The sequence below is a fragment of the Sordaria macrospora genome, chromosome 6, assembly GCF_033870435.1.
Source record: "Sordaria macrospora chromosome 6, complete sequence".
Lineage (NCBI taxonomy): Eukaryota > Fungi > Ascomycota > Sordariomycetes > Sordariales > Sordariaceae > Sordaria > Sordaria macrospora.
This window is the reverse complement of record NC_089376.1, coordinates 73178-99558: the sequence shown is the minus strand read 5'-3', so window position 1 is coordinate 99558 and position 26381 is coordinate 73178. Positions and strand designations below refer to the sequence as shown.

The window sequence follows — 26381 nt, the reverse complement described above, 5'->3', positions numbered from 1 at the left end:
CGGAGTCCGCCTAGTCACTCGGTAAACAGAGATTCGAGATGTTGGTATTGTAGCGAACTTTGGTTCCAAAAAGCAACCAGCTGGACACATGAAGAATTGAAATCATGTAAACCTCGCAACAGTCACAACCTCGACACTATGCTTGCTTGTTTCCCCATCTAAGTCTATCCCCACCTTTCATTCTTCATTTGGAACCAGGCGAGTACCTTATCTACAACCCACCATCAACAACCGAACGCGGGAGTCCTGTGTTCCTCCCATCACCATCCCCACATTCCCCCCACACAACCTCAGCTCTCCCTCCAAGTACAAGCCTACATGTGCATCTAATCCTTGGTAATACCAGGAGTAATAGCAAAAGTAGGACGGACATATCTGTCCGAGTGGTAAACCTTGACACCCTTGTCACCAAGCAGCTCCTTCTCGCGCTGGACGTCGGCCAAGTGGCGACGGACGAGATCGCGGTCCTCCTCGGCTTGGAGGGCGGGGATCAGGTGGATGCGGGACCACATCTTTTCGCGGGCGAGTTCTCTGTGGGCGAGGGGAGGGGGTGGGTTAGTTTTTGGGTTTCTGGGGTGTAACGGGGGATGAAGGGGAGTGTGGAAGTGGTGGGGGAGAAAAGTTGGATATGAAGAGTAGGAGACATAGAGAGAAGGGCCGTGGTAGTGGTAAGGGAAGTACCTTTGCTCACGAATCCCGTGGAAGAGATGGTACCAGCCGTAGACCATGATCAAGCCGCCAAAGGCGAGGATGGTCTTAGGCTTGAAGGCGCTGGGCGGGAGGTTGCGCTAAGAATGTCGAAGTCAGTCTGAGGTTCTTCTAGCTCCACGAAACAAGACAACTTGTAGACATCTCTGCGCGAAGGCCACGCTTAGACGAGACGAGGACGGCCCTGGATATAAGGACGAGGCTGAGCAAGGTTCCTGGTGTTCTCCAGCGGATGTAGGTCTCTGACTCCTCGCACCGGGCGGCCGACGGGTCACGACGACACAATGCCCACCAGGGCAGATCCGTAACCATGGACGTGCTGGTTGTACATCGCATGGCGGATGTTGTCGCTGATGACCTCGAACTTCCCGGGCAGCTTCATGTTCCTGTCCCCAGTCCCCACAGCGTAACCCACTTCCCCGGATTCCAGGAACAGTTCAGAGGGCATGCATCCTGGTCGGGGTTGGGAAGGACTCTATCTTCAACGTCCAACAGAGCGACTTCGAGTACGGTGCGATCCTGGGCCCCCTTCTGAGATGGCGGTTTGTACTGACCCTCTCTAACCCATCAATCGTATTCTTGTTGGTGTCGGCGTCGGTTGCTGTGCTGTTCTTCGAGTCGAGCCGGGTCCAGTAGAGGCCTGGGGAGGACATGACTCGAGCAGCACTCCACCTGTTGTTGTCCCAGTTCCCCAGTTTCCCGCCACTTCCCCGGGTTCCCTTCTCTCGCAATTGTCCTTCTTCTTCTTCCCGCTTGTTTCGTTGGCTTTCCTCCTCCCTCGGCCAAGCCTTATTCCCCTCTCCCTAATCCGGCCCTAGTTGTTCGATTGTCCCTCGTCCATCGGCCGCATCGCTCCTCGTCCATCATCCCTCGTCCTTCACAGCCGGCAGTACAGAGAGAGCAAGGAAAGAGCAAAAGAACCCACCTTGTACTGAACGGCATCATAGCCGCCAGCGGGGGGCATATCCTGAGGCATGTTGGGCTATTTGTGTGTGTGTGGCCCGAGAGTGCTGTGTTCCTCTTTGTTCGTTCGCTTCGCGCTTCGGTCGCTTGCGCCCCGGCCGGTCGATTGGCTTTGTGTGGTCGGTGGGAATCGTCGAGTCGAGGGGACAGGAGTCTCGCGGAGCTCTGGAGGAGACGAGAGTTGAAGAAGTGACGTGCCTGACTTTTGAAGGTCGATTCGCGTGCGGTGCAGTGGACGAATTAACTTGACTTCAATTGGCAGCCCTGTTGCGCCGGGGAAGGTGGTAGCGAGCTTGGAGCTTGGGAGGGGACGACTGCTTGGTTGGGTGATTACGTAAGACAGTCGCTCACTAACAGATTACATTTGTTGGTGCACATTAGGATGTTAGTGCATATACTAGACGCCCTTTGACGGTACTCAATCACCTTCAATAGCGACAGAAGAATCAAACCATGAATAGAGAGAGGTACAAGAGGTAATGCTACATTATTACTAGCTGACGAGTAATTATACTTACCCGAAACGTAGAAGTACCTAACCTCCTTTCAACGCCTGATGAATGCTCACTACAATGATGCCAGCTGCCTCCTCACATGCACGCAGGATCACATCATGTCAAATAGGTAGTGTACAAGTTACACCACACAGAACCTTATAACTTCTGTACAGTACGCATTCCCAAAATTATCAACGCTTGTTTCAATTTCAGATCTGTCAATCTCGACCAGCCCCTAACCATTCTCACTAACACCTCCATTCCCACTCCCATTCTCATTCCCGTCTCCGTTCACTTGTTGCTCTTGTACATCACCCTCATCCATCGCATCCATGGCCAAGAAGTCCGCCTCCAAGGCCTCCTCGTCCAGCTCCTCAAACTCCTTGTCCAGGTCATCAGCATCTTGCGCATCCTGAGCATCCTGAGCAGCTTGGGCTTGCACCTCGGCAGCAGCAGCGGCAGCGGCCCCGGCAGCCTCAGCCACGGCAGCAGTTGTAGCCTCGGCATCCTCATCCTTTAGCTCGTTTCTTAACGAGGAGAGACCAGGACCAGGACCACCAAGGAGGGATTTCCGGCGTTTGTTACTACTTTCTTCTTGTTGTTCTTCTTCCCCGTCGTCGTCGTCTGCTTTGCGTTTTGTGGAGGTCGTTGTTGTTGTGGTGGTGATAGAGGTAACTGTTGTTACCTGGGCGGTGGTTGCTTGCCCATCTTCGTCACCGTCATCATCCTCCACATCTTCGTCATCATTGTCTTCGTCTTCGTCGTCGTCGTCCGAGCCAGATTCCAGGAACTCCGCCAACTCTTCATCTGCGCTACCCCAATTGAACGTCTTCAACCCATCAATGGGGCTTAATTGCCCATCTTCGTCGATCGGCTTCAACGCCTCGAGCTCATCATCCATATCCCCATCCTCGTCGTCGTCATCTCCCCCCGTGTCCGAGTCATCCTCGTCGTCATCATCGTCGTTCCCAGAGACAGCGGCGGTGGCGAACCGGACCCTCGGCGGTGACTTCAACCTCAGAATCCTCTTCTTGCCAGGTGGCGCATTCCCACTATCCGTATCATCAGCATCGCTAACCGTCTCCGTTGCCTCCGCATCCTGCACCTTCTCGCTCAACTTCTTTTGCGCCTCCTCCAGTCCTTCGATGAGGTAAGGCTTCTCGTCAACCACCTTCCACTCCGAGAAACACGCCGCCAGCCAGTCCTGATTGACGATCTTGATCTTAGGCAGGAACCGTATCGCCTGTCTGACCTTCTTCGTCCGTGGCCGCTGAGAACTAACCACCAAGTGCGTCACGTCTCGTGTCACGGAGCTGCGTAGCTCTGCTCCGAAGCTGGCGACTTGGATCCCGATCTCGGAGCGGTAGACGTCCATGCCTATCGGGACGATGCCGGAGAGGACGATCTTACATCCGCTGAGCGCGCGGGATTTGAGGTTGGTGAGGATGGTACCTACGTCCGGGATGGATTGTGTCTCGAGCGAGGATGGAGAGGAAGAGTTCTGCTCGTAAGCGTCGAAAAAGGACTTGTGGAGGGATGTGAGGTGGTCTTCGAGGAAGACAAGTTCGCGGTCGTCGTCTTGGAGAACTTGGTGCCGGTGGTAAGGGGGTGGGGGTGTGGTGGACTCGGTGTTGTCGTTTTCCGGGGTGGCGGATGCTCTCTCGGCCTCTTCGTCTTGCTTATCTTGTTGCTCTTGGAGCGCCTGCAGGGGTCTGTCCTTGATCTGCTTCTCGAGCGTCTTCTCTTGCTCTTCGAGGGCTTTCTCCAGCGGCGGCTCCACCGTGGTGCTGTCCTCCTTGTCAGGAGCTGGCGCTGGCGCGATGCGCGCCAAACCACCGTTAGTGGTCGCCGCACTCGAAGTAAGCAGATCCTGTTGCTTGGGCAAAAACCCAGAGTTGATATCACCGATGCCCTTAAAGAAGTCGTACGGTGAGACCTTGATCAGATTGGGCCTATTGCGCGGCCACACGTCGGCTCGATCATCAATAATCACCACCATCTTGGTGCTGACGGGGAACAACCGCTGAAGACTCTTGGCGTACATGTTGCCGTTCTCGTCGCGGCTGATGACTCGGTTGCCAAACAGCTTCTTTTCAGGGTCGACGATGCGTGCCACGTTTTGGGCGTAGGCGCGAGTGCCCATGGTGTAGACGTGTAGCTCGTACATGGTCGAGATCTTCTTGAGAAAGTCCTCGAGGCCCGGCCGCATCTTGATGTAATACCAGCAGTTGTTGGCGACGCCACGGGGTCCATCGTCGAGCTGGAAGGACTTGACATTGCGTACGGACGGGTAGTTGGGGTTGGACGGGTCCTTCTGCCACTCGCCAACGGTCGGGTCGATACAAGCGTGGATGATAGTCTGGTCCAAATCGACAACCAGGCTTAGCTTGCGGTGCTGAAGCAGACGGCGCTGGAGGGCGTTCTCGGTCTTTTGGGCTTGCGTCTCGCTAACGGTGAGATGTGTCTGGTCGTGGACCATGTTGATAGGAGCGCGGTCCATGTCGCGGGACTCGGCGGCCCAGTTGACCTCTGTCATGTCCTTGCCACAGATGGCGCAAAGACCACCGAATTGGACATCATGGGAGCACGACTCCTTGACCACCATGCAATCTTGATCTCTGGAGATTTCTTGGCCGACCCGGATCTTCCACGACTTGAGCTCGCCGTCCGAGGGCGAACTCCAGTCGGCGTAGGTGGTTTCTTCCGCTTCCCATGTCTCGCCACGGATGTTGTCGCCGACGGTGCGCTTCCATTTGAACGAGTACTGGAAGAGGGCTTCCTTCTTCTTGATAGGCTGGTTGGGTTCCTTGTAGAGCTTGGTGATGGTGATGGGGTACCGCAGCCGGCTGCCCAGCTGGATTGTTTTGACCATTGTCGCGAACCGTGATTATCGTTCTTTGTGATCGGTCGGAGGATTGTGTCAAAGCGATGTTTGTCAGCTCAACTAGCAGGAGTGATTGTTAGCATCAATCGAGGTTGAACAGAATGCATCATCCGGCGCATCCACGGCAAGGTGACGCGCCACTGAAAGTCGTTCCGTGGTCAACGTACAGCGGGGCTCCCTGAGGAGATAAAAGTAGATGAGTGTCTGGTAAGACGAGTAAACCCATCGCGCAACAAGCGCGTGTAGTTCTCGGTGTCGTTGAAGTGGTTGGTGGTTGGTGGTGGTGGTGGTGGGTTGTCGTACTAAAGCGCCGGTGGTGTTTTGTTCTTCGCTTGCGAATCGAATCGCGACTTTGCAGGCGAACACTCTGAATTGAAGATGGAACGCTCAAGTTTAGAAGTGTGACCACTGAACGATCGACCTGGAACTCTGGACCTCTCAAGCTGCAGATTCAGAGTGGGGAATATGTCCTGATCCAGTCTAGCGTAGACAGCTTTGCGAAGTGGTCAAGGCTCTCAAAGGTACGGTATTCGATGTACCTGTACACCAAATGGAAAGCAGCCTCAAACTCCAACCACAAACCTCGACTTCGGGAACCGGGATGAAATTTTAGGCTGCAATCTGATAATTGAGTCAACCTGCGTTCGTTGTGAGACATGAACATCTTCACATCTGATGAATCATCTCAAGGGAAGTGACTAACCTTAACCTGCCTCACTTTCCTTTAATTCTCGAAAAGGACGAAGTGATGTAATGTGCCCGTTCCCTTGTGCCACGAGATGTCTTGGTCAAGAGTTCTGTGCGCGTATTGCGGTGGTGTGTCCAGTCGGGCGAGTTTGACTTTCAGTGAAGCAAAGAAACTCACTTTCTCTCAAAAGGCGGGGGAGCTTTCGCGAGACATGGGCCTGAAAGAGGCCGAGGAGGGGGATGGGAGCCGCGCCCTTTTTGTACCTCTGGGGGCTGATTTTGGGGAATTTCTCCAACTCGCTGGTGTCAATGGACGATTTGCAGGCCAATGGTTTGCTCGCCTGTCTGTGGACTTCATGTCGCCCTATCGGAATCTGTGCTTCTCTGATGAGTGCCGTGTCGTAGATGTAGAGGTACAGATACATAGGTAGCAAGGCATCGTTGCAGTCACGGCTGGAGGCATTGACAGAGGAGACCGTTTGCGGGGTTGATACACGGACGTGCTGTGGCGTGAGGATGCCTGCTCATTGATAGTGGCAGTCTTCACTTCCAGACTTCTCAAATCAGACATGGCAACCTTTATGTATAAATGTTCTTTATCTTGAACATACCATTTGAACATCTTTGTGTCCGTTCCATTGGCTTTTGTGGTCTCAAAGCCTGTAACTTGAACCCGGAATTGGCACACAGCACAATGATGCAAGGAAAGGACTTGAGAGGAATCACCAAGGTAATGTCTATAGTGTGGTCCATTAAAGAATAATATCTATTATTGACAGGTTACCCAAGTAAACCCCATTCCCACTGCTGTATTCTAGGAGTGCCATTGCCTGTAGTAAGTATAATCCAAAGTAGGGGAAGTGCTGTGTGCAAGAAGTCGTCTCCAGTCCATAATCCATCCATGCAATACAGTACTATGAAAACAACCGCAAAGAGTTCCATGTCCTTTACCATTACTCCAGCACGCCAGCCGAGGCCCGAGCCAATGCGGTCTGTCCGTTAGTCGTAGTCGTCCTTCTTAAAAAGGACCAAGAGGAAAAAAGAGAACTCCAAGGAGGCATGATCCCAGCTATGTCCTGTGGTCCATAGCTTCTATCCAAACCCACTCACCATCCCGATCCTGACGTTCTCTAAACATACTTCACCCCGCCTGCTCCCCTCATCGTGCCCGGACTAGTAGGTGGAGGACTCAACACCCGACTTCCCAAAGCTGATTCTTTTCCAACTTTCACACCCCTCAAATCTGCAACCGTCTGACTCATAAGATCACTTCTCGACATGGACATCGAGCCCGTCATATCATCATCATTTCCTCCAACAAACGTCCAGCTCTCTTCTTCTTCATCGTCCGCATCAATGTCGTCATCCTCTTCCGCTTGCTGATCTTGGTCATCCCCGGGAGCATTGGGCCTGGCGCCAGGTGTGGGCGTAGCAACACTATTCCTCCTCGACTGATGCTTCTGCCTCTTCAACGTGATCAAGTTCCTGGCGTAGTCCAAGTCGCGATAGATGGCCTGAATAGCGGTATCCACCCCGTTTTCAGCGCGGATCTGGCCTCCCAGTACCTCAGCCCTGGTCTGCATTCTGCTACTATGCGTCGCTTCCCACAGCGCCCTCGCAAAGCTCTGGACTCCCCACTTCTTCAGATATATCCCGACCCCGAGGTCCTCAACCCTCCCCGCAAAGAAGAACTGATCGCCGAAAAACGGGCGGATGATAGTCGGGATACCCGCCCGCAAACTGGCACCAGTAGTCCCGGATCCGCCGTGATGTGCAGCAGCGTCGACCTGTTGGAAGAGCCAGTCGTGCGGAGCGGATTGGATTTGTAGGATCTCGGGAGGAAGAGTTGGCTCTGCCACCTTCGGCTTATCCACGCCGTCGACTGCTGCTGAGCGATCCGACCAACCTTTAGAGAGAATACAGCGCACGTCTGCCTTGCGAACGGCATCAATAATCTCCTGCGTCATCTTGGCCGGGTCCGAAACAATAATACTGCCGAAGCCAATATAGACCAGCTTCTTCTCGTCCGCCCTGGCCTTGGCAATGAAGTCCGTCAACTCCTTAGGCGGCTGCCACTTATCGCCTGCTTCGTCGAGGAACCAGTACCCGGTGACGCGGATCCAGTCACTGTAGTCAATGGGAGGAGGTACCACGGACGGGGAAAAGTTGTAGAGGAAGGGAACCTTGTTCGGCTGCAGTTTCTCGAGGGTGGTGTTGGGCAAACCGAGGTACCTGTTCCTCCACCGGTTAACCTGATGCGCCGTGGCCTTCCAAAAAACATTATCGAACATGACATAAGTAATGTAATTATACGCGCCGCCCATCTTCTGCCCCGGCATTATAAAGGCATGCGGATAGGCACGCGTGCGGGTCCAGGGCATGGTGAAGGCCCGGAAGTAGGGAATCCCAAGTGCTTCGGCGATGTGAATGCCAGCCATGGCCGAAGGGGACTCGATGAGCAGGTCGCTCCCTTGGCAGGCTTCCCAGGCCGACGTGAGCAGCTCGTCGAGCCAACCGCGGAACTTGGAGTTGGCCTCGCGCAGGAAAGCGTAGGTAAACGTGCCGTTTTCGATGCAGATGCGCATGAGTTCGGAAGGATCACCCTCAACGGGGCCGAATTCAATCCCGTGGCTTTCGATCCAGTCTTTGAACTCCCTGTGCGTAACGATCTTGGGGTGGTGGCCTTCTTCGAGTAGCCTCTTGCAGAGGGCGATGTAAGGTTGGACGTCGCCCCGGGAGCCGATGGTCAGACACGTGATGCGCATGGGCTCGCTGGGCTTAAAGTTCAGGAATGAGGCCTTGGGGTCGTCGAACAGTATCGTCGGGGCATCAGATACCCCGGATGCCTGTCGTGGAAGCTCGATCTCATGGTCGGGGAACTCTTCGTTTCTTGCCTGGTTGAGTGCATCCCTCTCAGCTTCCGCTGCTTGCGCTTCCTCCGCCTCTTGCGACTCAGCCAGGAATCTCGCTACATCCAAGCTTTGGATGATCGTAATAGCACAATCGTCCCGGTTCTCCGCCTTGGCAAACTCAAAGAAGATCTCCTCGTGGCCACGGATGACAACAACCAAGCCGGAGTACCCGAACCGGAACCCCTTTTCTTTCTCGACAGTCTCGATATCTTTCAAAGGCAGGATGAGCTTCGTCCGAGTGCCAGGCAGCAGACTGCGGAAGCAAAAGTGGCGGTTGCTGATGTAAATCTTGCCATAGAGCGGCAAGACCCTGACGATGAATCCAAAGTACGCAGCCTGCAGCTTCTCCGTCTCTGGCAAGGCAAAGTGGGCCTGGAAACGGGCTTCTGAAAGGGCTCTTTCCTCGGGATCATCCTCGATATCCTCCTCTTCGGCCCTCCTTCCACCAGGACGATCGTAATGCTTCTTGCCGCCCTTCCACATGCCAGATACCTTCTCGACATATCCCATAGACTCCGTCGCTAGAAGGGTGCTCATGCGCCTAGACTGCCGGTCCAAATAGCCCATAAATGCGTTGGCCCTCTGCAATGGGTAATTGCCCATCATCGTAATGCTTTGCAGCGTGGGCGTTGAAGGACCACCTTCTGCTTCGGCCGTGTGGTCACCCATCTGGCCCGTGGTCGCTGCATGATGGGGTCCTTGAAGTCGGACCAAGCCCGCGGTGTGTTGGCGCACAATTGGCGGTGCAGCGACCCGCTCACCCTCTGTTGCAGCGCGTGTAGCCGATACCGACCTACGGAAGATTGGGCTGTGGAAAACATCGCTTCCTCTTAGGATCTGGCTGGCCGATTGATCCTCACTGCTGCCAGAGGCCACCAAGGCCGATAGACTTGCCTGACTAGGGTCGTCAAAGCTCTGGGCGTACGAGTCGGTACTAGCATGAGGCTCGTGGCGGGGTTTGCTAAACGATCTCCGGCCGTCTCCACGAAGGCTACGGGGAGGCGATTCAGCGTAGCCCGCTGTGCCTGGACTGGCGTCGAGACTCCGTCGGCTGAAAGGTCGGGTGCCATCGAAGCTGCTCCTAAAGTAATCTCCGCTAGCACGAGAACTGGGGGAGGCGATCTGAATGGGTGAGACGGGGGAAAGTGTAGCCCTAACGCCTTCATTGAATGTGCGAGTTCGTGGACTGCCGAGATTGTCACTATTGGCTCCGTCTCCTCCCACTCCCTTGGGGGCGTCGTTCGGCCCGGAATCTTCGGGCGAAGAATCCTCCACGAAGACCTTGAGAACCTGGATGGCCTTCTTGCCGAAGCTGAAGAAGGAGAAGAAGTACTGGTACGTGTTAGCAGGAGCGCACACGAAAGATCAGGCACTGGTGTCTTACCTCGTCGATGGCATACGTCTCATCGTTGTCGATGACGCGGATCTTGCAAGTATCTGCAAACTCCACCATCTGGGTTTCCTCAATGTCAAGGATATTCTTGATAGGAATAGAAATCTTGACGCTGTCTCCATCGTTGTGCGAGCGGAAGATGACTCGTTGTAGGCTCTTAACCCATTCCTTGGCACTCTGGGGACTGTCGGCCTTGAAGTGGTATGTTCGATGATGCGTGCTGACGGAGAAGTAGTTGCCTTCCTTCTCCTTGTCGTTGACGCTGGCCGAAATGCCGTATCGCAAGTCGATCTGGCCCGCAGGGAAGTAGTGATCCTTGGGATCCTGATAGTAGGAGAGGACATCTCCCTTTAGGCGGAACCAGTAGCGGTTGTACTTGGGATTACGCTTGCCGCTTTTCGATAGGTACCCGGACTTTGCAATCTCGTGCTGTGACAGACAATGTTAGCGACTGGCATTTGACCGACAAATAGGCGGACGATGACCTACTGCCTTTTTGGGTAGGTGTGCATAGAATGCGATATGATTCGCCGTGATGTACATGTAACCCTGGAGGAGAACATGTTGTAGCAGCCAGCAAGGGTACTCTTCAATAACCTCCTCGGCGGAGTCAAACTCGAAGATATCCTTCAGCTTTTTGGCAAGCTGTCCAGTTTCGCCGGCGTCGTCACGACGATGTTCTCCCGACAATCTGTCAAGATCAAAACTGGGTCGGGCTGCCATTTCGGCCCGTGCCTCGAGCATTCTGCTCATGAGAGGCGCCCCGTTCCCTTCTGCTCGGACGATCTCTATTGGCGGGGCAAGGCCGGGAACCTTGTTTTCGTCTTCGTTTGATGGGGGCAGAGGAGAAGACGGGTCGGGATCTTCCTCTTCCTCGATCTTGTTATCCGCCATCGCTGTGCCCTTATGCTGCTTTGACTTCTTCGATTTATGGGAACTTGAGAGTCGGGAGAGACCGGGAACCGATTGGAGAAGCTTGTGTCCAGATAAGCGTCGGCGGTGGGTGTTGCTTGGGCCTGCGTCTGCTGTGCCACTTGCAGATGGCTTGTTCAAGACAACAGTCTGGCTTAATGACTTTCCGGTGCCGGCAGTTTCGCGATTGCGTGCTGTACCTTTAATGCCAGGGCCAGCAATGGTCATTGCCATGGGATTCGGCACATCCTCTTCGTCATCCGAACTTTGGCCTTCGAACCGGTCATGGAAGTCCACAGTGCTTCCAGCAGCAGCGATCAGACCAAATATGCTCTGGTTCATGTTCATGAACATTCCGCCCTGGGATTGCAAGACATCCTCCTCATTGTCCTCTTCCTTCCCATTGTCTTTCAGGCGGTCGGGGAGCTCCATAGTGGGCGAGTGTGGCTGGTTACTGTCGCCGCGTAACCTTTGCAATTTCCTGGACATGCGGTGGGCCGCAACCTGTCGGTGACTTGGGCGCTTCGTAAGTGCAGCTGGACGTGCAGGACCAGGGCCGGCTTGGGCTTGTACTTCAGACGGATTCGTACGAGGTTGTTGCGACGAAGGGGGATCGGTGTTTGGCTGTGACTGAGGATTTGAAATCGGAGGGGACTCGAGTATGGGCCCCGATGACGTTGGTTGAGAAGACGCCATTGCGGATCAGTCGAAGAGGATCGAGAGTTGATAAGGATGATTAGAGGACGTGGTAATGATGGGGATAGGCTGACTCGTAGAACTTGAAAAATAAAGCAGATGTAAGCATAAGTGGACAACCGCAAAGCACAAGTAGAAGTGGACTGCAGGCAAGGCAAGCAGGCAGGCAGGCAGGCAGACAGCGGTTAGGTAAGTATGGAGGTAGGTACCCTACATACAAGCAGACAAACAAGCGAAGAGACAGTTGTAAGCGGCGACACAACACGGCGCCGGGGCTGTACGGTGCAGATTAGGATAGCCAACTCCCGAGTGACGAGATGGGAGCGGGCTAGGAATGGTGACGAGGGTATCTAGGTAGGTATCTAGGTAGGTAGACAGACTGGGTGGTTTCGAGGATGAGCGAACGGATGGGTTGGTCGGAGGGATGTTTCGATGAACCCGGGTAAAGCCAACCAAGGAGCCAAAAGAGAAAGATCGAGTCGAGTCAACAACGACAACAACAAAAACAACGGAGGTGATTAGGTTAGGTTCCCGTCGTCTCCAGTGTTAAGAGTGTTTGTTGATCCCTGGTTGTTCATGCCCGCTTTGGACGGCTGTGATTGTGTACAGCCACTAACAATCGCGTCGGTCGGTCAGACAATCAGCAACACGAGAACTTTTGAAGGAGGTCTGAAGCCTGACTGGATAGGATAGGCAGAGAGGCGGCGACAGCAGGACGTGCCAGGCAGTGCAACCTCGACTTCTTCTGGAGGGTGTACCTCTTGTCGCGGTACTCAGTTGCGCGTAGGAGTGACGATGTCTACAGGTGGTCGGCGTATCGCTCTATCAGATGTCCAAGAAAAAGAAGTGATGAAAGAAACTGAACAACGATTGGGAGAGCGAGTGAGGCGGGACACGGGAGCGCGGGCGGTCGAGAACAGGAGCTCGCCCGAGCAGCAGCTGGCCAGGAAGGTGTCTGGTGGTGGAGCCCCACTGCCTGACGTTGCTCAGGAGAGGAGCCAACCCAAGCTGGGGAAGGCTCCAGAAAAGTGGATCGTCAAAAGAGCGATAAGATACGAATGGGTACCTTGATAGTCACCCCGGCTTCTTTGACGTGATAGTGAACCGCCTCCAACTCTGAGCGAACTCTAACAGACAATGTGTATCAGCGGATACTTTAAATGTCACCTTGTGGCATCGAACCTCAAGACACGGAACTTCCAATGTCGCAACAGCTGACTTGCATCTGATTTTCCTTATCCACCTTGGAAACGTCCTCCTGCTCTGGACGGGTGACAACGGATGACACATTCTTTCGAATCGGCCATCTTTAAACTCCGAAAGAACCGACGATATCAGGCTGCGCAGCTGTGGTTCAAAAGCGACAAGCTTATCTCTGCCTCTCCGTCGATGACACCCAAGCAGCATCCGGTCAACATATTAGCAACAGGCTGGCCAACAAGGTGCAAGCCGACACCATTTTGCAATCAGACGTTGCAACACGCAAAGCCATGTCGTGAGACGTGAGCTTTTTTAAGGGTTTGCTGCTTCAATACCTGATATGACCAAGTGAGTGGTACATAGCCTGGTGTTATCATGTCCGGGTCTTGTGGTTGCAACCATTATCGTTAGAAGGCTTGTTGTCGTTGTCCCTGCCGGAGCATCATACCGGTCCCCAGCTTTGACTTCATTGGAGGTTTCTATCAAGGCGACCAACTGGCACATGGAATCCAAACTTCCAGTTTCTGCTGGGTCCAAATGGGCTCTCCATCGAAGACCCGCTATCTAGCCAAGTATTTGGCTGGCAACGTTCGAGAGGCCGTAAGTTGTCCATCTTCGTTGCGACCTCGCCATAGGGTTTACGATTTGCATGTGATCCTGTGTCCCTGGGCTACTTGATGGGAACATGACACTTGGGAATGGTCCCTGACCACTTACATTCGCGGAACTTGACCAAGCACAAGGAATTTGGACACCACCTATCCAGGTACACCTGAGACCTCACCGGCCGAGTGGTTGCGTTACCACTCATGCTTACCTCTCGTGTAACACCAAGCAAGACATCGGTGGCTTAAGATGAACTGTCCAACCCAGGTTGATAATCATTGAGGAGGACAGCTTCCTTCTTCGCAATGATATCATCGCAACAGATGCCATGGTAAGTAAATAAACACTCGGTTATAGTCTCAAGTCTATTGACACCGACATCAAGTCATCCAAACATGGTATCATCGCAGAAACTCCTTCGTCTTGCAAAACACAAAGTGCAACAAATATCCAAAAATCCTACTAACGCCAGGTTGACCAAGAACATGAACAGCATCACCACTACTGCCACAAACACAACTTCCCACTCGCCGTTCCGCCGGCCACCCAGTCCTTGGTCGGATGAAAGTGTGCAACCGCCGGCACCGCCGTGATCCCATCCCCTCCCAGCTGCGCCAACTGCTCTCCGTCCTCCGCAAAAACGTCCACGAACCGATTCATGTTTCCAATGACAAACTTCTGCCACCCGTCCTGCGGGTTCCTCTGCCACTGGGGCTTCAAAATCGTCACCCATCTGCCCGTCTGGTTGTTATGCGGTATCTGCACCGTCGGCTGCATTTCCTTTGACGGTATGTCGTGCCCGGCTTTCCACTCGCCCGCCAAGGGGAAGCTGTAGATCTTGATGCGGTCGTCGTACGAAGAAGTGGCGATCGATCCCGACGAAGACCAGGAAGCGTGTGAGACAGACAGACGCGATTCATGCTCCCCTAAAAGAACGGGGTGGCGGAGGTCGCCCTTACCTGTGATCTTGCGCAGGTCCCAGATCTTGAGGGTGCGGTCGAGCGAGGCGGTCGCGATGAGGTGAGGGTTTTGAGGGTGCAGGGAAAAACCTCCGATCTTTTGGTCGGTCAAGCCCCAGATCTCGGCCGAGGAAGGTTTGGTGCGCTGGTCTTGTCGGCCTAGTGAGCCTTGCAAGGTCGAGAAGATGACGGTATTCGGGTCGGTGCTCGGGATATCGATGGCCGAGATGGGGAGGTCGTCAGATGAAGAAGACGGGGCAAAGACTTCGGTTGAGACGCCCTTGTCCAGGTCCAGTTTGCGGATCGAAGAGTCGTACGAGGCCGAGTAAATGGCATTGGAGTCGGAAGGGGAGAAATGCAACGACGAGATTGTGCGGGAGTGGGTTTTGAAGGCGGATATGATGGGGTCTGGGTAGTCGGCTTCTTCGTCGTCGTCGTCGTCGTCGATTTGGGGCGCGGGCTGGGAGGCATCGAATACGCCCATGGCGCCTTCTTTGTCGCCAGCAAATATTATGGGTTTTTCTTCGGTGGGATGGAAGCACATGGAGTAGATTCGCTGGGGTACGAGTTTGATGTCTGTTGCAACAGATATTGTTAGTGAACATCCATCATCGTTGAGCCGGTGATTGGGTTTAGACGTACCATTGACTGCCCACTTCTCATATAACTTGAGTCCGCTCATGCGCAACCGCAAGTCCTTTAACCCCTTGTTCTTGGTATCCTTGACATCGTCGTCTGTAAATGTCCTCACACCGGGTTGCGCCCCTCGTACACCGAGGCCCTTCAAGAGTGCTAGGCCGTCTACACTGTTTTCCCACTTGCGACCCTCAACTGTGATGTCGCCGAGGGTCAAGTCACCACTGACGCGCATCTTCTTGGCCTTGGCCTTTGCCACCTCTGCTTCGGCCTCGACATCTAGTTTGCGCTTGAGAACTTCAGAATCGGCCTCGAGGCCGGCGAGGCGACTGCTCTGGCGCGTGGGACGGGCTGGTTCCTTTTTGACAGGTTCGCGCTTGACTCGGGGAGTGCTGGCGCGTTTGGGCTTGGGAGGCGCAGGCTTCGGGATGATCTTGTCGGCCGTGGTGCTGATGCCGCTTAGGATGGCATTGTTGTTGGCAATGTTCTCAAGGCGCTTGCGCTCGAATGCGCTCATAACGGGTTCCTTCTTGGGAGGCATCGTGAGGCACGGGAGAGAGACGATAGAACGCGAGGAGGAGAGCGATTTGGTAAAGACAATCGAAGTAGACAAAAGTGGTCTAAAACAACCAAGGTACAGAAACTGGACGCTGTCTTTATCCAAGACTTAACGCAGGGGTAGGCCAGGCAGCAACGCGTATGTGGTAAAGTACAGCAAGTGGTCGCAATCAACATTCGAAATCAATTAAAAAGCTGAAAGGCGCGCCACGGATTCGCGTCGCTACACGAGAAACAACTCGGCGCACGAAATCACGGGACACTCAAATCGCTGGCTGCCCGCTGCTGGGAAGATATCTAGCGCCTATTGCACTAACGGTTACCACTGTAATTATGCGGAAGCGTTGGTAGCAATTCCCTGTAGTCTGAACAGCGAGGGTCTATGGTGGGGCAAATCCCGGCCGGCAATCTTTGATCGATTCCGAAATTTTGAATCTGAACATTTTGACTTTGGCGTTTTCCTGCTTCGTCTCCATCTTCAGTTCTCCGTCTTCCCAACCATTGCTGCCGACCACCACCACCACATATCGCCAGTCTGTCGCCCTCGTGCTGGACACGAACATCTGCATCAACATTGGGAAACAGAGATCAAGGAACTATAATCGCTATATTGAGCCCCGGCGAAACCGGACAACCGCCACCATGTCGTCCACAACGATGCTGCCGTTCCTCTACCAAACCAGGACGATTCAGCGCCTGTCCCGCACCACTCTCAAGACAACAGCACTTCGCGCCTATTACAGATCCGAGTCCAATCCTGATTCTCGCTCGCCTCCGTCCCGTGCCCGAAGAATACCCCCTACGATGCTTAGCAGAGACCCTATCCCCTTCGACCTCCCAACTCAAGAATTCCAGAAGCCCAGGCGGAAATGGCAACCAGAAGACCTCGGCGACGGGCAAAAAACAACCCTGACCCCTACAGAGCGCTTCGCCTTCGACACCATCTTCCAGGACATCGTCAAGAAGAACAAGCCTACAGAAGACGACCCGTTGGAGATAAGCGTCAAGGACCCCGGCCCCGAAGCCGCCCACAACACCGTCAAGATTCTGCTCCAAGACGCCGCCGCCGCCTACACCAAAGAATGGCGACCCGTCCAGCGCCCCTTCGACCCCCTTTCACCTGTTGAACAGACACAACGTGCCGTCGACCGTGACAGCGCCCTCTTGCGCTTCCCTCCAAGCTTGCGACAGGCCGCCCGCGTGGCCCTTGGCATCCTCGAACAAGACAAGGGGACCGGCAGAGCCTCGATCCTCAACAACCCCAAGACTGCCGAACAGGTCCAAGAACAACTCCCCGCCGGCTCCCTCAGCAAACAAGTCGCCGAGGAGGCCATGAGACGCGAGAAACGCACCCAAGTCGAGTCCAAAATGAGAGCTGCCACCTCTGACTTCCAGTTGTGGGACATCCTGGAAGAGGAGGTCTTCTCCATGGTTAAGAAGCTGGGAATTACCGACCGTTCCGCAGTTTCCAAAACGCCCGCGAAGAAGTCGGGATGCAAGACCAAGGAGGTGCAAGAAGATGGAGACTACGAGTACGGATACGAGTTCGAACCCGGCCAGGAGAGGCTCTCCATGCATCTCTACGGACCTTTGTACCCCGCCTACCTCCTCTACGGTCTGCGCCTTCTGGACACCTCGTTCTCCCGCTCCTCGCCGTTGGCGCTGAACGTGCTCCCCCGCATCAAGGAGCTCGGTTTGGCGAGCTACGTCCTCGGCGCCAGCACGCCGTTTTACAACCTCCTGGCCCACATCCACTGGCACCGCTATGGCGACGCCGAGGCTGTCTTCAACTTGCTGGAAGAGATGCGCTTTGCCGGTCTCTATGCCAATGAAGACTCGCTGGCCGTTGTTCACAGCATCGAGACGCACTTCTTGAGGTCGGACAGGGGGCGGATGGGACCGTTCATGGAGGAGTTGGTGAGCTTGCCCGAGTACGAGTTTGCCATCAAGCCGAGGATCCGCCATTGGTCGTCTACCATCGGTATCCATATCCAGGAGAGGCAGCGCCATCTTCAGCTTTGAGCTCGCTGATGGTTGTGTGGTTTTGGCGTTGCGCAGCATCAAGGAATGGACCCGACCAGTCGCGCAGGAGTTGAAAGAATTTCTAAGCATACCCTATGTACAACAATACGATGACCCCTATCTGGCTCGAATCATGTTGCCTTTTGCCATCGACTGTATTTTCTCCTCCCTGGTGACTCGTCAACACTGGCTGCCCATTCCAAGTTTCATTGGCAGTATCACCCTGTTCTATCTTTGTCTACTCAGTCCTCCACGTTGAATCCCCAAGCTTATGCATGCAGGCCAGTCAGGAGATTGTCTGAAACCAGGAGATGATCCCATCTTTTTCTACGGGTGCTGTGGAAAATATTCTCAGGGCGGCCATCCTTTGCACGGATTTGGATGGAGTGTTTTTGTTTATAAACACTACTTGACCAGGAAAGTTCCACAACTTTTGTGTCTATCGCCATGGTTAGCGTTTGCTTGGTCACTATGGTTTCTCCCCAACCAGGACCTGATTGGAGATTGTGCAGATGATGGCCAATGTTCGAGATTGCCAGCGAATTGCGTAAATCGCCTGCACAGTTCACACCAACATCGACTGATTGTTCGGACTGAACCATTTCTTCCGTATAAATGGTGGCCCATCTCTCGGTATAATCTCTGGGACATGTACCACACACAAGCCAAAAAACATCGGGCCTTCTTTTCGGTGGTTCCTTATTGCCCACTTCGTCATCGGTGCGCTTGAAGCATTCTATTCGGACAACACCAACAAAGTGCGGGTTGTCGTCCGTGCGGAAACAATTCAAGTCGGAAACAAACAGGTGCTCCGGATAAAGTTTCGCCTCTACCGCGTATTCAACCGACATCGTTTGATCGTTCAGGTAATTTTTCACCCCAGAGAGATAAATCATTAGGATTTCACTGCCGAGCTCAGAGCTGACCCATTCCGCATATGGCATTCGAGCCTTTCGAGGGATCGATTTTGGCATAATCACGTCGACTGGCTCCAGGAATCTGACTTTGTATTGTGGCAGGACACGAAGACCAGAACTGCTGAGGCGCACAAATTCGCGACGGGTCGGGTCTAGTACTAGAAATACTACATGAGGAGTATCGTTCCCGCCATGATGGGAATTGGTCTGCGGGCCCAAGAACATTGTACAATGCAGGTGTAATAAGCGATGGCGCCAATACGGCCACGGGATTGGGGTGGGAGCCTCATAGAGCTTGTCGTCTAGCTTTGATTGAGGTATATACCGGCCCAGGGAAGTTGACATCTCTACCGCGGCGTTCGTGACGGTGAATGAAGGAGTGGGTAAGTTTGGGCCGTCCATCAGCTTTATTGTTCCTGCCCTTGAAAAGGCTTCAGGCCTTGGAGCCAGGACACCGCAAACCTCATCGAACGGTGATTCTGTCCATGCGAAGATGGACAAGTCGTTTGTCCGCTGCAAAATGGCCTCCTGAAGTCGACGGAAAGCGTCTTGCCCTTCGCCATAGATCTGAGGCATATTCACTCCAAATATGCCTAGGAGCGAGTATGCCCGATCCTCGATACGTGTGGCGGTTCTCCAAGCGGCCCAAGACATCTTCTGTGCGACTGATATCTCATCGAGATGTCTTTGCTCTGGCCCGAGAACGCGCCTGTCAATTTTTGTGATACTCTGCAGTGCCTCTATGACATCGAGAGCGCAACACCGCGAATTCCAGTCTGTGTCATAAAACTGGACGTTATAAGGTGCGATAAGCTCCTGCAGCGTCCAACCCTGGGCGAACCATCTGCAACGTCCAAGTTGCTCTTCAGTTGGCATCTCCTCGCCTGGCTCAAGATCCTCCAGGTATGCAAGACAGGTCTGGGCTTCTCGGTAGTAGGCATACATTGAGTTGATGGCTTCTGTCAACCCGGCGCTACTGTTCTTGTCGATGCAGCATGTGTCTACCCAAGCATAGTCGGTACCCTGGCTCAGCGCCACCTCGCACATCCCTTGGATCTTGACCTAGCCCTTCTTCCGCTTAGCAACCTTGATGTTTGCCATGTCCGAGAATGTGACTTCCTCATATCCCCATGTGTGAGATAGAATCAGATATCTGGGCCGATGACGACGGTCGCGGCTCATCATGCCGTCGAAGCGCACAAGAGCGTAGTCCAAACATCGGATCAACCACATTGTCGTGAGCTGCGGATGCCCAATCTTTGAATGAAAAAGAAGGGATTATCGACGAACTTCGATTAGACGGAATATGGTGCTATGATCCTGTGTTTTGGTGATAGAAAGGGTATGGGTTGTTGGAGATAAGAATCCGAGAATCCTCCAAAGCCCAAAAGGTGCCTGATGGGAAGGAAGGATTTCCCCATACAAGAAAGCGGGGTAAAATGAGACGTTCTCTGACAAGTTGATTGGACCGGTAGAAGACTCTTCCAATCTCGCCGAAGACGGAACTGACTTCAGGTCGACAGAAGGAACTATTTCAGTGGCAGCATCGTACCTGCAACGAATCTACAAGTACCTTACCCAACAATTGACGTTGTACCAGGCAATTTTGACGGGAGATATAATTCATTTGAAAATTGGCCCACTCAGCTCCAAAGATGTCATCCAACAGCTGTCAGGAAGCAGCACAAGCTCTCGCTGCTGCCCAGTTTCGATATGTCGCCAACAACCCCATCTCCAAGAAGCAACACGAACACGCCGTCGAGTCACTCCCAGGCGGAAACACCCGCACTTTGCTACACACTTCTCCGTTTCCACTTTGCATGAGGCATGGAGAAGGCACATTTGTTTGGGCTGAAGATGGCCATAAGTGAGTCAATTCTGGTTCTCACGACTCACGTGCAGTTCCTCATCTCACCTTTTTCTTTCTATCCCTGCCAACTAACACCTCGCAACAGATACACCGACTTTGTAGGCGAACTCTCCGCCGGACTCTACGGACATTCCCACCCCGTCATTCGTACCGCTATCCTCTCCACCTTCGACAAAATCGGCCTCTCCCTCGGCTCCACCACCACTTACGAAGCCCGCTACGCCTCCCTTTTGTGCCAACGCTTCAAGCTCGAGCGCGTGCGCATGGCTAACACCGGCACGGAAGCGAATCTCCACGCTCTGGTGGCTGCTAGGCATTACACGGGGAAAAGGAAGGTGATCGTGTTCAACGGGGGTTATCACGGTGCTTGCTTCTCTTTTGGAGGAGGAAAGCCGGCGCCAAATACGGCCGACAAGGGGGACTTTGTGGTTGTGCAGAGGTACGGCGATACGGAGGCAGCTATTGAGGCTAGAAGAGTTATTGATGAGACGGCGAAAGAGGAAGATCTTGCCGCGGTGTTGGTGGAGGGGATGCAAGGTGCTGGGGGGTGCCTTCCAGGCAGCAAAGAGTTCCTGTTGGCGGTCCAGGAAGCGGCCCAAAAGGCTGGAGCAGTGTTTATCTTAGATGAGGTGATGACTTCCCGACTGGCACCGAACGGATTGGGGCAGGAGCTGGGGTTGAGCCCGGACTTGGTCACGCTGGGAAAGTACCTGGGTGGTGGATTCAGCTTTGGAGCGTTCGGAGGAAGGAAGAAGATCATGGACTCGGTTTATGACCCGAGGGTGAAAGGCAGCTTGGCCCACTCAGGCACTTTCAACAACAACACCATGACGATGTGTGCTGGATATGCCGGGCTGTGCCAAGTGTTCACGGAGGAAGTATGTGTTAATTTCAGGAAACTGGGAGATGACTTCAGGGAGAAGTTGAACGGGGTTGCCAAGGGAACAAGGTTGAGGTTTACGGGGAAGGGTTCGTTGATCGGGTTGCACTTCAGGGAGGATGGAACGTTGGACAGCCAGGAGAGGGCGGATTTGAGGGATCTGTTTTGGTTTGAGATGCTGGAGGAGGGGTTTTGGATCACGAGGAGAGGGTTCATTGCCATGATATTGGATACCCCGAAGGAGGAGCTGGATCGGTTTGTTGATGCTGTCGGCAGATTCCTGGAGAGACACGCCGGCATCATGAAGCTGTAGACAAGTGCGTCTATGTGCTTTTGTCGTTCCTTTCCACTTGGTTTTAAGGACATTCTCATTTCATGGCTTGTACCACATGAACATTGGGGTCCTGAATCGGGGATCCGGAACTCGATCTGGCGACCTGTGGAATGGATGTTGGAACTGGAGCGCTTCACGGCTCGCTTGTTCCCGTATATCGATCTTGAGCATGGTACAGCATCCCATTGGTTTTGCTTCTTTTCGGTCCCCACGCGTTCGGATAAGAGCCGGCTTTACGGCAGTTGATCTCACTTCCCCTCACGCCCCTCCCTATGACGATAAGCCTCGGTCCAAGTCAACGCCAAGTGGCCATATTATCGCCGAATTGGTATCAACAAACAAGTCGGAAATAAGCCCTCCTGCTTGTGTCTCTGCCCCTTTGTTAAGGTGTCTATCATCGGCATCAGACGAAAAAGCCAAGCAGCAAAATGGCGAGTCAAGAAGAACCTGGCACCAGTATTCCTCCCCACATCCTCTCAAAGTTGAGCCCGGACTTCGTTCAGTTCTTTCGAGATGTCCTCTCCAAGCGGCCACGAGACGTTTCCATTGAGGAACTCAGAGCCCATCCTGAGAAGTACCGCGCACCAACTACCATTGATACCTCCAAGTACGAGCGAGTGGCAGACTATGAGGTCACGTCGGAGGATGGAGCCAAGATTCCGGTGAGGGTCTACCATCCGGACCCGGCAAAGCATGGGAACGGGCCATACCCTGTTCATATGAACCATCATGGTGGGTGAAACGGACCGCAAAAAGAGGAATGAAGGCATGCTGACCATGAGTTGATGGGAACAGGAGGTGGATTCGTGATTGGAGATCTGTTTACCGACGGTCAGCTGTGTCTGAGTATGCGCGAGGCGGGTGTGGTAGTTGTGGATGTGAACTACCGTCACTGTCCTGGTAAGATGATTTGCCCCTGTCGCTTCTTCCGGAATACAACCATTGACAAAAGGCAGAAACGGTGTTTGGCAAGGCGTTCCAGGACGCATGGGCAGCCATACAATGGGTGATCAGCTCCTCCACTACCCTCAACATCGATCCGATTTCCATCTCTGTAGGCGGCATCTCGGCTGGCGGTCACATCTCCTTCGTCTTGCAACACATGGCCCGTGACGCCGGTCTCCCGCTCAAGCTGTGCCTGGCATCCGTCCCTCCCGCCACCGACTGCATCAGCTACGAGTCCCCTTCTGACTCTCCCTATCCATCCTTCAGCGAGTTCGCAAACGGGCCTGTTCTCCCCTGGGACCGCATCAAGTACTTTGGGCAGTTTGTTTTCCCGCCTGATACGCGGGACGAAATCCATAAAACGTGGCCGGAATGGTGGCTAGCACCGATCAAGGCCCCGAATTTCAATGGATTGTGTCCGACTTTCATCAGGACGGCGGAATGCGATATCTTGAGGGATGAAGGGGAGGCTTATGGGCTGAAATTGGTGGAAGGGGGGAATAAGGTCATGATCAAGAGGTATTTGGGAGCGGTGCATACTATGATGTACTTGCCGCTGGAGAATGACCAGAGGAGAAGTTATGACGAGGATGCGAATAGGGCGTTGAGGGAGGCGCATGGGTTGGCCAAGTGATTTCAGCCGTTTGTTGGTTTTCTCCTTTTTCCACTTTCTGTTTTTGTCGTCACCACAGCACCCTTTGTGGAAACTGGAAATACTCACCATGCTGTTCCGAACTTCCTGATATCCGCGTCTATTTTTGAGGCCTGAACTCACTATCACCGGGCAGTCGCAGGCGCTGAAAGTCTGGACCTTCCCGTCACCTACAAAAACAGAAGGTGGTTGTGGAAGCGTCCATCCCATCTCCGTTGTTTCGGATTCGGTGGCCTTCGGTGGAAGCCCAGTTCGCTTATATCTTCGTCTCAGTGGACCAAAGTGGATTTATGACTTTCGGAGGCGCATTGGCACAGCCGTCGGAGTTCATGTTGTGGCCGTCAGCGCGTCACTATTCGCATTCGTTTATATTTGTCGAATTGGGTACTTTTCCCGTTACAGGTTCATACGGGTCTCCCGAGGACGCTCACGGGGTTACGCTGTCGACGCTGTGGTTGCCGTTTGAAAGTGTCGAAAAATGGCGGCCAAGAGGCCTATCATTCCTGTTCCCGATCGCTAAACCCGTCCCTTGGCGGCAACCATCGCATTCATCGCTTTCATCCCGTCGGGAACAAATCCGGGTCCCGCCGTCTCCATTCACCGGGCCTCCGTGGGTGTCCCAGGCAGTGTCCACAGGGCAACCTACGCGGCACACCCCGGGCCATTTCCCATCCGTCCCATTCAGTGCAGGTACCAACACGACCAACATGTTTCAGGGTTTTTGTCAATGGGTCGCTTTCCTCGGATTGAAATACGGATGACGATTCCTTTTTCTTTATGCCCACTGTGTTATAAGTACGCCTTTTCGTCAACCTACCTCTACGCTGAAAATTTCCCATCTGGCATCTTTGTTTGCGGCTCTTTGTTGTTGACCTGACAGCGGCCGTTTGCTAGCGGATACCCTCTGAAACCCACTGAAGCGTTAGCCGCCGAAACCGCCACTAACAGCGAAATCACCATTGCATCACCACCACGACAACCGGATCGTTTTGTCTCACCTATCGTTGACGACACAAAGGACCCAAGAACTACTGGAAAATCTAGCCGCCGACAGTTGCGAGAAAGTCGATACCCCAAGCCAACATGAGCCCTCAAGAGGTGAACGACACAGTGTCGGAGAGGTCGACCACATTTCGGACACAAGCCGACGAGCAAGCCGATCATGAGGAAACCCTGCAAAATTTACGGACCGGCAAGTATGACGATTGGCCAAACGAAGCTGCTGTAAGTCAGACACTCGTCGCAAGTCTCTCTAAATTATTCCACTAACCTTCCAACAGTTCGATGGCCTCACCGAGGAACGAGGTCCGATCAAGATCGCCGTGACCGGAAACATCCCGACATGGGCTGCCGGCTCCCTCTTCCGCACCGGCCCCGGTGTCTACAAGATCGACACGGACGCCGGCACCACCTTCGAGATGAGCCACTGGTTCGATGGACTGGCTCATACCCACCGCTTCGACATCATTCCTAATGAAGAAGGGTCCGTTGAGGTCTTCTACTCGTCACGTCGCCAAGCCGAAGAGATGATGGAGGTCATCAAGAAGCAGGGAACCTGGCCGTATTATAGCTTCGGTCAGAAGGCGGATCCCTGCCTCGGTTTGCTCTCCAAGGCCATGGCTGCGTTCAAGGGACTGAGGGAGTCACCGGAGGAGAAGTGGCATAACAACATCAACGTTGTTGTGCATGTCAACCCTCCCGGACTTGATGGTGCTGCCGGAAACATTGCCGGAAAGAGGAAACCGGCCGTGACGGAGAACGACCCCAAGGTCCTGGGACATAAGCCTGAGTTGCCCAAGTCAATATGGATCAGCACCGACAACTGCACCATGAAGCAGATCGACCCGAAGACTTTGGAGCCCATCGGGTGGGCAACCCAAGATGTCCTTCACCCTGAGTTGAAGGGCCCCATGTCCTGTGCTCATGCCCAAAGGGACCCTGAGACGGGTGACCTCTTCAACTACAACCTGGAACTTGGCCCGAAGCCCACGTATCGAGTGTTCCGTGTCGATGCGTCCACTGGAAAGACGGACATCCTGGCCACCATCCGCGAGCCCATCGTTTCACCTGCCTATATCCATAGCTTGTTCCTCTCTCCCAGCTTTGTGGTCCTCTGTATCCCGACCTCACACTTTGGTCTCAACGGCACACAGATTCCCTGGGAGCGCAACCTGCTCGATGCCCTCAGGCCCTATGACCCAAGCAGGAAAACCCAGTGGATTGTCATCGACAGGAAACACGGCAAAGGCGTGGTAGCCCGCTTCGAGACCGATGGCCGTTTCTTTTTCCACACCGTCAACTCTTTTGAGGAGAAGGCGGGCTCCGAGTCATCCGACATCAACCTCTTTTGCGACGTCATCGATTTTGGCTCCCATCAGTTCATCCACTCTCTGTATCTCGACGTGATTCTGGATAGAGACTCCGCAGCCAAGAAGTTTTACGAAGACGAGAACCGCGCCCGCAACTCCCTCGCCCATCTAACACGCTACCAGTTCACCATCAACCCGGACTCACCTTCCAACAAGCTGCCCACCACCCCAGACCCCAAGAACCACGAAGTCTTCCGCATCCCCGCCCCGCACGCTGGCGAACTCCCAACCATCAACCCCCTCTACACCACCAAGAAGCATCGCTACGTCTACAGCCTGCCCTTCCGAGGCCGCAGTACGGTGACGGATGCCATCGTCAAGACCGACACCGAAACGCGGGAGGTACTGTTTTGGGATAACCCCAAGGGCCACACACCCGGTGAAGCCATCTTCATTCCGAGGCCGGGTGGAGAGGAGGAAGATGATGGTGTGTTGCTGAGCGTAGTGTTGGATGGCGAGAAGGGTAAGAGCTATCTGCTTTGCTTGAACGCAAAGACGATGACGGAGATGGGGAGAGCGGGCGTAGACTTTGCGATTGCTCTGGGCTTCCATGGAGCGCATGTGCCGTCGGGCAGGACTGTGACGAGGGGTCGAGGGCCAGGAGTAAAGATGCTGATGAGAGAGGGTTGAGTTCTGAGTTTGAGGGCGGTGATCTTGCTTGTTGATTTTGTGTGGATATACCTTGTACGAATTATGCTGCTGGGAAGTGAATAACACCCCATAATAGAAGCACTTTCTGTTTCAGTTCCTCGCGTTGCCTGAGACTCGCTGTCGTTCCTTT

General features: G+C 53.9%; 9 protein-coding genes across 9 annotated transcripts; 4 read left to right on the top strand and 5 right to left on the bottom strand.

Annotated features, from left to right (window-relative positions):
- Positions 1-26: 26 nt before the first annotated feature.
- Positions 27-1905, bottom strand: SMAC4_08634 (uncharacterized protein). The gene is made up of 3 exons (XM_024655954.2): positions 1634-1905; positions 682-788; positions 27-531 (listed from the first exon to the last, which is right to left on the bottom strand). The coding sequence occupies exons 1-3, from the start codon at positions 1682-1684 to the stop codon at positions 327-329; spliced, it is 363 nt and encodes a 120-aa protein (XP_024510947.1). The 5' UTR covers positions 1685-1905; the 3' UTR covers positions 27-326.
- A 498-nt stretch (positions 1906-2403) lies between these two features.
- SMAC4_08633 (uncharacterized protein) lies at positions 2404-5357 on the bottom strand (the record flags this gene model as incomplete). Its single annotated transcript, XM_003344389.2, has 2 exons — positions 5220-5357; positions 2404-5112 (listed from the first exon to the last, which is right to left on the bottom strand). Exon 2 carries the CDS (start codon positions 5038-5040, stop codon positions 2404-2406), a length of 2637 nt encoding a protein of 878 aa, XP_003344437.1. The 5' UTR covers positions 5041-5112; positions 5220-5357.
- A 1078-nt stretch (positions 5358-6435) lies between these two features.
- On the bottom strand, positions 6436-12511 carry SMAC4_08632 (uncharacterized protein). Its single transcript, XM_003344388.2, has 4 exons — positions 11871-12511; positions 10534-11734; positions 10036-10473; positions 6436-9983 (listed from the first exon to the last, which is right to left on the bottom strand). The coding sequence occupies exons 2-4, from the start codon at positions 11650-11652 to the stop codon at positions 6870-6872; spliced, it is 4671 nt and encodes a 1556-aa protein (XP_003344436.1). The 5' UTR covers positions 11653-11734; positions 11871-12511; the 3' UTR covers positions 6436-6869.
- Positions 12512-13735: 1224 nt separating this feature from the next.
- SMAC4_08631 (uncharacterized protein) lies at positions 13736-15616 on the bottom strand. Its single transcript, XM_003344387.2, has 2 exons — positions 15060-15616; positions 13736-14993 (listed from the first exon to the last, which is right to left on the bottom strand). Exons 1-2 carry the CDS (start codon positions 15592-15594, stop codon positions 13960-13962), a joined length of 1569 nt encoding a protein of 522 aa, XP_003344435.1. The 5' UTR covers positions 15595-15616; the 3' UTR covers positions 13736-13959.
- Positions 15617-16253: 637 nt separating this feature from the next.
- SMAC4_08630 (uncharacterized protein) lies at positions 16254-17691 on the top strand (the record flags this gene model as incomplete). Its single annotated transcript, XM_003344386.2, has 1 exon — positions 16254-17691. One exon carries the CDS (start codon positions 16254-16256, stop codon positions 17631-17633), a length of 1380 nt encoding a protein of 459 aa, XP_003344434.1. The 3' UTR covers positions 17634-17691.
- A 211-nt stretch (positions 17692-17902) lies between these two features.
- On the bottom strand, positions 17903-19597 carry SMAC4_13893 (uncharacterized protein; the record flags this gene model as incomplete). The annotated part of the gene is made up of 1 exon (XM_066091685.1): positions 17903-19597. One exon carries the CDS (start codon positions 19595-19597, stop codon positions 17903-17905), a length of 1695 nt encoding a protein of 564 aa, XP_065947368.1.
- A 501-nt stretch (positions 19598-20098) lies between these two features.
- On the top strand, positions 20099-21700 carry SMAC4_08629 (uncharacterized protein). Its single transcript, XM_003344385.2, has 2 exons — positions 20099-20417; positions 20506-21700. Exons 1-2 carry the CDS (start codon positions 20206-20208, stop codon positions 21611-21613), a joined length of 1320 nt encoding a protein of 439 aa, XP_003344433.1. The 5' UTR covers positions 20099-20205; the 3' UTR covers positions 21614-21700.
- A 214-nt stretch (positions 21701-21914) lies between these two features.
- Positions 21915-23342, top strand: SMAC4_08628 (uncharacterized protein). The gene is made up of 3 exons (XM_066090829.1): positions 21915-22366; positions 22430-22534; positions 22591-23342. Exons 1-3 carry the CDS (start codon positions 22063-22065, stop codon positions 23211-23213), a joined length of 1032 nt encoding a protein of 343 aa, XP_065947367.1. The 5' UTR covers positions 21915-22062; the 3' UTR covers positions 23214-23342.
- A 972-nt stretch (positions 23343-24314) lies between these two features.
- SMAC4_08627 (uncharacterized protein) lies at positions 24315-26328 on the top strand (the record flags this gene model as incomplete). The annotated part of the gene is made up of 2 exons (XM_003344383.2): positions 24315-24455; positions 24512-26328. 2 exons carry the CDS (start codon positions 24315-24317, stop codon positions 26228-26230), a joined length of 1860 nt encoding a protein of 619 aa, XP_003344431.1. The 3' UTR covers positions 26231-26328.
- Positions 26329-26381: the final 53 nt, after the last annotated feature.

Coding starts and splice junctions, on each gene's coding strand:
- SMAC4_08634 (XM_024655954.2), bottom strand. CDS start 1,684: ATGCCTCAGGATATGCCCCCCGCTGGCGGCTATGATGCCGTTCAGTAC. Junction 789..1,633: donor ATGATGCCGTTCAGTACAAG/GTGGGTTCTTTT, acceptor CGACATTCTTAG/CGCAACCTCCCGCCCAGCGC. Junction 532..681: donor CACGGGATTCGTGAGCAAAG/GTACTTCCCTTA, acceptor CCTCGCCCACAG/AGAACTCGCCCGCGAAAAGA.
- SMAC4_08632 (XM_003344388.2), bottom strand. CDS start 11,652: ATGGCGTCTTCTCAACCAACGTCATCGGGGCCCATACTCGAGTCCCCT. Junction 10,474..10,533: donor CACACCTACCCAAAAAGGCA/GTAGGTCATCGT, acceptor TGTCTGTCACAG/CACGAGATTGCAAAGTCCGG. Junction 9,984..10,035: donor AGACGTATGCCATCGACGAG/GTAAGACACCAG, acceptor AACACGTACCAG/TACTTCTTCTCCTTCTTCAG.
- SMAC4_08629 (XM_003344385.2), top strand. CDS start 20,206: ATGTCATCCAACAGCTGTCAGGAAGCAGCACAAGCTCTCGCTGCTGCC. Junction 20,418..20,505: donor TGGGCTGAAGATGGCCATAA/GTGAGTCAATTC, acceptor ACCTCGCAACAG/ATACACCGACTTTGTAGGCG.
- SMAC4_08628 (XM_066090829.1), top strand. CDS start 22,063: ATGGCGAGTCAAGAAGAACCTGGCACCAGTATTCCTCCCCACATCCTC. Junction 22,367..22,429: donor TGTTCATATGAACCATCATG/GTGGGTGAAACG, acceptor TGATGGGAACAG/GAGGTGGATTCGTGATTGGA. Junction 22,535..22,590: donor GAACTACCGTCACTGTCCTG/GTAAGATGATTT, acceptor GACAAAAGGCAG/AAACGGTGTTTGGCAAGGCG.
- SMAC4_08631 (XM_003344387.2), bottom strand. CDS start 15,594: ATGCCTCCCAAGAAGGAACCCGTTATGAGCGCATTCGAGCGCAAGCGC. Junction 14,994..15,059: donor TGAGAAGTGGGCAGTCAATG/GTACGTCTAAAC, acceptor CTGTTGCAACAG/ACATCAAACTCGTACCCCAG.